At 45.0% G+C, this 8,077-nt stretch overlaps 1 protein-coding gene across 1 annotated transcript; it reads right to left on the bottom strand.

Annotated features, from left to right (window-relative positions):
* Window positions 1-126: 126 nt before the first annotated feature.
* On the bottom strand, window positions 127-1,395 carry MCCD1 (mitochondrial coiled-coil domain 1). The gene is made up of 2 exons (XM_038553483.1): window positions 1,150-1,395; window positions 127-651 (listed from the first exon to the last, which is right to left on the bottom strand). The coding sequence occupies exons 1-2, from the start codon at window positions 1,312-1,314 to the stop codon at window positions 466-468; spliced, it is 351 nt and encodes a 116-aa protein (XP_038409411.1). The 5' UTR covers window positions 1,315-1,395; the 3' UTR covers window positions 127-465.
* Between the last annotated feature and the right edge of the window lie 6,682 nt (window positions 1,396-8,077).

Here is an 8,077-nt window from a genome sequence, read left to right as displayed (position 1 = left end):
GTGACAACCCCCACCCCCCACCCCATGGCTTCCCCCTTTTGCATCACCACCACTCCTGAATCCCTGTTTCCTGAATTGTCGGAAATTTTTTTTTTTTTTTTAACAAAACTAAAAAACACATGCGTCTGTGGTGTCTGTAAGTGCTCCATGCCTTTATTGGGTTTGGGGTGAGATTAGGTCATGATTCAGTGTATATTCATTCTTATAAGGACTGTGTGCCCTGCTGTGGGGCTCAGGTCAGTTGGGAGGGATCAGAGGGGGGGAGGGGGATGTGACTAAGACTGCAGAAGCCATTGCTCCTTGCTACTTCAATTTCTGCCCTTTGTGAAAGTGTCTTCCCTTTTTTTTTTTTTTTTTTTTTCAGTGGCCTAGGAGGGGCTGGGATGTTTCTGACCCAAAGGCCCCAGTGTGGGTGGTGTGTAGTGTTTCCAGTGTTGGAAGGTAAAATGGGAACTGATGGAAAGTTTAGGCGTCTCCTAGGCTCTCCCGGTGTCTCCTCATCTGTTCCTTCAGCTTCTGGATCTTGAGCACCAGGGCCTGGGCTTCCCAAGCCCCTTCTTGCCCTTCCAGAAGAGCCTGGTACAGCTCCAGCTGCTGCTCCAGCAACTCCTCAGCTTGGGCCAGCTCAGCTGTGGGGCGGGGCCTGGGACCCTGAATGAGGGGGGCAGAGGGGAGGGAGCATCAGCCAGGGCAGGAAGCTGAGGCTTGCTGGAAGTCCGGTGTTGTGCCTCTCACATTTCCACCCCCTTTTATTAATAAGGTTCTCTGTACTGTGAAGCGAGGGTAGCTTCTGGTCTTAGGCATAGGCCTGTGGGGGGCAGTTTGCGGCTCAGGGGTTAAACTGGACTCCTTGTGCAAGGAAGGATATGGAGAGGAGAGGACTGGCTGTCCCTCCCCCCACCAAGAAATAATTAACTGTTAGAGGAGGGGAAATTCCTGGTCAAGGACTTCTTGGACTCTGCAGGGAGGGAGGGCTGTGGGGAGAGAGCCCTCGAGGTGTAGGGCGTGTGGGGAAACTGCTGGGGATCTGGGAGTTGGGACTAGTCCAAGGACTGGGTTGGGGTTGGTATCTATTTGGAACAGGCCTGTGAATATAAGATTAAAGGGATTCCTCCACCCCTCTGTCTCCCTACTTTTGGTGCCACTTACCCTTGGGGGTGACCTCTTCCCACTGCTTGTGGAGCTGGTCTGCTCTTTTGTGCTCGCCTTGGGGCTCTGGGAGCAGCACCTCCAGGAGCTCTGGGGGGCCAGGGGCCAGGAAGGCAGGAGCAGGCGACGGCAGCAACAGGAGAGCCAGGGCAGAGGGAGTACCATGGCTGGTGTAGCAGGGAGCTGTCTGAACTGCCCAACAGCCACCAGGAACTGGCTCCTTCCCTCCAGGCCTTGGCCTCGCTTCAGTGACTGGCCCTGCCCAGGGCCCTGCCCCTAACTTAACCTCCCTCCCAACCTGGCCCTAGACAAGACTGATGTGAAAAAGTTCCTGCCAGTTGAGGCAGAACTTGCTTTATAACACTCTAAAAACTGTTCTCCTTTCTCAGTTCTGCAAGGTAAAAGTTACATTGCTGGTGTGCTGGAAACTGGCTCAGAAGGGTTTTTGGTGTTTTGTTTTTTTTTCGTATATTTTTTTAGTTAGAGTAATTTGCCAACATAACACTGTAACACCCAGTGCGTCATCTGGTCAAGTGCCCCTCTCAGTGCCCGTAACCCAGTCACCCCATTCCCCCGCCCGCCTCCCCTTCCACTATCCCTTGTTCGTTTCACAGAGTTAGGAGTCTCTCATGTTCTGTACCCCTCACTGATATTTCCCACTTTTTGCCTCCTTTCCCCTATAGTCCCTTTCACTATTTTTTATATTCCCTGAATGAATGAAACCATATGATTGTCCTCCAATTGACTTAACTTCACTCAGCATGATACCCTCCAGTTCCATCCACATTGAGGCAAATGGTGGGTATTTGTCCTTTCTGGTGGCCAAGTAATAATCCATTGTATATAGAGACCACATCTCTATCCGTTCATCTTTTGATGGACACCGAGGCTCCTTCCACAGTTTGGCTATTGTGGACATTGCTGCTCTAAACATTGGGGTGTAGGTATCCTGCCGTTTCACTGCATCTGTATCTTTGGGGTAAATCCCCAGCAGGGCAACTGCTGGGTCGTAGGGCAGTTCTATTTTTAACTCTGATGAGGAGCCTCCACACAGTTTTCCAGAGTGGCTGCACCAGTTCACATTCCCACCAACAGTGCAAGAGGGTTCCCCTTTCTCCACATCCTCTCCAACATTTGTTATTTCCTGTCTTGTTAATTTTCACTGTTCTCACACGTGTGAGGTGGTTATCTTGTGGTTTTGATTTGTATTTCCCTGATGGCCAGTGATGCGGAGCATTTTCTCATGTGCTTGTTGGCCATGTGTATGTCTTCTTTGGTGAAATTTCTGTTCATGTCTTTGCCCATTTCATGATTGGATTGTTTCTTTGCTGTTGAGTTTTAATAAGTTCTTTATAGATCTTGGATACTAGCCCTTTATCTAATATGCCATTGCAATCAGAAGGGCTCATTCAGCAAGTATCTCTTAGTCCCTCTCTGGGCCAGATACGCTCAAGGTCTGCAGCTGGTTGGTGGGAAAGCCTGGAGAATTCATTCCCAGGTCTACCTGAAAAGCTCAGATCTATTGACTTGGCTGAAGTAATGATTACCCCTTTATTTCCTGTTTCTCTTTTTGCTGGCCCAGAATGACATTTCTTGTCTGTTGTGCATTGCATGTTGTAGGGATTTGCATTCTTTAGTAGTTTTGAGCACTGTTGTGTCATTGTACCCTTGGCTTTTGAAAAGAATGTGACCACTAGTAATCGATTTTGAGCTTTGTTGAACTTGTGAGCCCTCACTATAAATCTGTAGTAAAACAGATGTATGATGTGAGCCTTGTGTACATGTGTTAACCTTTTTGCAGTATATTCTGAAATGTCCTGTGGCTGGAGTGTATAGTTCCGTCCTTATGTGTAGAGGTGGCTCAGAAGGGAGTGGATGGTCCCAGTTTTGATCATCTGGGAGAAAGGTAGGCCCTCAGAAAAATGTATCTCAGGAAACAAGATGGCTGGAGAGTGGACAGTTGCTAACCAGCTCACTGTTTTTGTGACATCATGCTGAATTTGGTGGGAAGATGGCCTCTGCCATAGCATGGAGATCCAGGAACTGGGAAGGGTGACCTTCCTGGAGGTCAGTGGCTCTCAAACTTGGGGCAGGGAGAGTTGAACCACCAAGACCTCACATTCTCCATTAGCTGACATGTTATCACTTTTTAAAGATTTTTATTTATTTATTCACGAGAGATGGAGAGGCAGAGATATAGGCAGAGGGAGAAGCAGGCTCCATGCAGGGAGCTCAATGTGGGACTTGATCCTGGACCCCAGGATCATGCCCTGAGTTAAAGGCAGATGCTCAACCACTGAGCCTTCCAGGCATCCCATGTTCTCACTTTTCAGTGGAAAAAGAACCAAGAACTTTGGTAGGATTTTGGGGGATGAGAAGCTTCATGTTTCTTAGCGATAGGGTTATGTATGATTCATATTTGACTTGTATATGTATGGCTTAAAGTATTAGTTATTGGAACATAAGAAGCCCAAACTAATGTGGGAAACTATCCAGTATAAGGTTAAAGAGACTATAAGCAACTAATATTGAAGCTAAACTAACCACCATCTATAAATTAAAAGCAAGATTTGTAGCCTTTAAGAAAATACAGCAGATGAGACTACTGTAGGACAATCTAAATGATGCACTAATAATAAAGTATCCTTCCTGAAAAGTAGGGATTTCTACCATCTGAGTTTTTCTATTTTAGGTTATGAGCTCTAAAATGGATTAACCTCCAATAATTTACAGTAGATATTCCTGAACTCTAAAATAGAGTCTGAATTTGGATGTTCATCTATGAGAATTGGTATAAGGGAAAGACTATTTGAGTCAGTTCAATTCTATTGAATGAGTTTTGGATCTCATAATCATGGAAATGAAGGAATGAAGGTAAATATCTGTAAGCCAGATTACCTAATTTTGTGTTACTGTGTGTATATATATATATATATATATATATTTTTTTTTTTACTTCTGGGTATCTCACAGTGTCTCTTTAGAAAAGAATAATCATTTAAGAGAGAATGAGCGTGGGGGTGGGAAGGGACAGAAGGAGAAGCAGACTCCCCGCTGCTGAGCAGGGAACCTGTCATAGTGTATTGATAGTCTTTTTCCCCCCCTTTATATGAAAAGGCTTTATGTTTATTTTTTAAAAATTTTTATGTATTTATGATAGTCACACAGAGAGAGAGAGAGAGGCAGAGACACAGGCAGAGGAGAGGGAGAAGCAGGCTCCATGCACCGGGAGCCTGATGTGGGATCCGGGATCGCACCCTGGGCCAAAGGCAGGCGCCAAACCGCTGGCCACCCAGGGATCCTGGCTTTATGTTTATTTATTTATTATTATTTTTTTAAAGGTGTTCTTTTTTAAGATTTTATTTATTTATGAGAGACACAGAGAGAGAGAGAGGCAGAGACACAGGCAGAGGGAAAAGCAGGCTCCATGTAGGAGCCTGATGTGGGACTCAATCCCAGGGCTCCAGAATCATGCCCTGGGCTGAAGGCAGGCACTAAACCGCTGAGCCACCCAGGGATCTACCGGCTTTTATGTTTAATACAGACATTCAAATGAGAGTTGGGTCTGGCTTCTGGAGGAGGAGCCTGTTTTCAGCCAGAGAGAAGCACAGGATTATGGGAAACATCATCCACAAGGTTGAAGGGCTGCAGAGCTCCCTGAGGCCAATGTGCTGGTACTGCATCCTACCCAGTGAATTGGCAGGACTGAGGTGACTGACCTGAATTACTGTACCCTCTATATGAAACTTGTGGAGGTGGGTCCTTAAGAATATTGAAATCCATTGAATCTGCTGGACAGTTTTTGTTTTTGTCATAGGTGACCTTCACAGTAACCTTTCAAGAGAGCTTTCTCATTTCACTTTTTTTTTTTTTTTTTTTGCATGTGGTTGTCCAGCAATTGTTCTAGCACGGTTTTTTTTTTTTTAATTTTTTTTTATTTATTTATGATAGTCACAAAGAGAGAGAGAGAGAGGCAGAGACACAGGCAGAGGGAGAAGCAGGCTCCATGCACCGGGAGCCTGACGTGGGATTCGATCCCGGGTCTCCAGGATCGCGCCCTGGGCCAAAGGCAGGCGCCAAACCGCTGCGCCACCCAGGGATCCCTCTAGCACTGTTTATTAACAGATTACCTTTTCTCCATTTTATGATGGCCCTTGCTTTCATGTCAAAATAAGTTGACTATATTTATGTGGGTCTGTTTCTGGATTTTCTGTTCTCTTCCATTGATATACTTCTTTTTTCACCAGTACTGTATACACTGTCTTGATTACTATAGCTTTATAGTAAGTCTTGAAGTCAGGTAGTATCAGTTCTCGTAATTCTGTGTTCTTATGGTAGACTGGCTATTCTGGCTCTTTTGCCTCTCCACATAAACTTCAGAGTCACCTTGTTATCCACAAAATAACTTGCTGAGGGGCGCCTGGGTGGCTTGGTTGAATGTCTGCCTTTGGCTCAGGTCTTGGGTTCCTGGGATTGAGTCCTGTGTCAGGCTCCCTGCAGGGAGCTCTGCTTCTCCCTCTGCTATGTCTCTGATTATTCTGTCTCTCATGAATAAATAAGATCTTAAAAAAAGAAAAAAACTTGAGATTTTGAATGGGATCGAGTTGAATTTAAAGACCAAGTTGGGAAGAACTGACATTTTGGCAATATCAAGTCTTCCTACCCATGAATATGGAATATCTTTCATTATTTAGTTCTTTGATTTCTTTTATCAGGGTTTTGTCAACTTCCACTTGTGCATTGCTAGTATACAGATGGTCCCCAATTTACAACGGTTTGACTTGCAATTTTTTTTGGCTGTACACATTCAGTAGAAAGTGTAATTCAGATTTTGAATTTTGATCTTTTCCCAGGCTAGTGATGTAGTATAGTACTCTTGTGATTCTGGGCAGCAGCAGTGAGTCACAGCTCCCAGTCAGACATGTAACTGTGAGGGTAAACAACCAATACACTTACACCAATTCTGTACCCATACAATTATCTTGCTTTTCACTTTCAATACAGTATTCAAGAAGTTGCATATTTTATCCAACACTTTTTAAAAAGTTTTTTTTTTTTTAAGATTTTATTTATTTATGAGAGACACAGAGGGCAGAGATATAGGCAGAGGGAGAAGCAGGCTCCCCACAGGGACCTGATGCGGGACTCAATCCCAAGACCCTAGGATCATGCCCTGAGCCAAAGGCAGATGCTCAACTGCTGAGCCACCCAGCAGTCCCTAAAAAGTTTTTATTTATATAAGTAATCTCTACACCCAACATGGGGCTCAAATTCACAACCCCAAGAATAAGAGTCCCGTGTTCTGGTTGAGCCAGCCAAATGCCCCTCAACACTTTATTATAAAATTGGCTTTGTGTGAGATAATTTTGCCCAACTCTAAGCTAACGTAAGTGTTCTGAGTGTTTGTTTAAGGTAGGCTAGACTTAGCTACTGTGTTTGGTAGGTTAGGTGTATTAAATGAATTTTTTAATCAAAACCACAATGAGATATACCTCACACTGGTCAGAATGACTAAAATTAACAAGTCAAGAAACAATAAGTGTTGGTGCTGATGTGGAGAAAGAGAGTACTGTTGGTGGGAGTACAGTCGGTACAGCCACTCTAGAAAACAGTAGATTCCTCAGAAAGTTGAAAATAGACCTACCTTACAACCCAACAATTGCATAACTAGGTATCTACCCCAAAGATACAAACGTAGTGATCTGAAGGGGCACCTGCACTCCAGTGTTTATAGCAGCAATGTCCACAATAGCTAAACTATGGAAAGAGCCCAGATGTCCAACAGATGAATGGATACAGAAGATGTGGTATGGGATCCCTGGGTGGCTCCGTGCCAGTAGTCCTAGAAGGCTGCCAGCTGTTGACAGCACTGACTGCGGCCTTATGAGAGAAACCTCTTGAATGAGGGTGAGCCTCCAGATGACAACAGCCACAGACCATGTCAGATGGAGCAGAAGAGCTGCCTGCTGAGCCCAGTCAATGCATAGAATGACCGCTAATAAAAAGGTAGTTTTATTTTGGGATTGTTACCCAGCCAGCAATAGGTAACAGGAATGCATATTATATAATATCATAATACTACTATTTTTATTGTCTGTCTTTCCTATCAGACTGTAAGCATCAGGAGAGTAGGCATTTTTTCTCTTGATTAAATGATAACCAGGCCTAAAATCATGCCCTGCACAGAGACACTAAATATTTGTGAATAAATGAATACATGCTGTGGCCACTTTCCTTAAAGTGGGTCTGAAACTGAAAGAGCTTCGCGGTGTTTGGTTTTGGAGATTGTCTTAGTCTGCTTGGGTATTCATCACAAAATATCACAGATCGAGTGGCTTAAACAACATACTCTCTGGAGTCTCTCTTATAAGGACTCTAAACCCGTTGATGAGGGCTCTACTCATGATATCATCACCCCCAAAAGCCTCAACTTCTAATACCATCATACTGAAGATTATATTTCAACATGTGTATCTGGGTGGGGCACATTCAGTCTACAGCACCGCCATAGTGTTGGGCCAGTGGTTAGGGTAGAAATGAGATTTGGGACTGGGGATGTAGCATGAGTTTCTAAGTTCAGGGGTTGAGAGTAGCAGAGAACAGGGCCTGAGGGGTCCACTCTCAGGGTGCTTGGGTTACCAGAGAGGAAGCATGCAGACTCCTCGGCAGTGAGTTATGGAGGGTGTAGGGACTGCTGGGAAATGGGTGGTCAGCACCCTGGGTCCTGTTACTGAGGTCCTTGTAGTCCACATCAGTGTCCAGCCCACACTACATGTTCAGCTGAGGGGCTCCTCAGCTTGGTGGGGAGGCTCTGCTTGCCATAGAGGAGGAAGGAACAACTGAAGGCTGACGACTGAAGTGTGCTCAGCCATGGTCATAAGGTACTAACACGGAGTGGGACCTTGAAAACCCAGGGTTGGTGGTCCCT

The sequence above is a fragment of the Canis lupus genome, chromosome 12 (genome assembly GCF_011100685.1).
Source record: "Canis lupus familiaris isolate Mischka breed German Shepherd chromosome 12, alternate assembly UU_Cfam_GSD_1.0, whole genome shotgun sequence".
NCBI lineage: Eukaryota > Metazoa > Chordata > Mammalia > Carnivora > Canidae > Canis > Canis lupus.
This window is presented reverse-complemented; position numbering and strand designations above follow the sequence as displayed.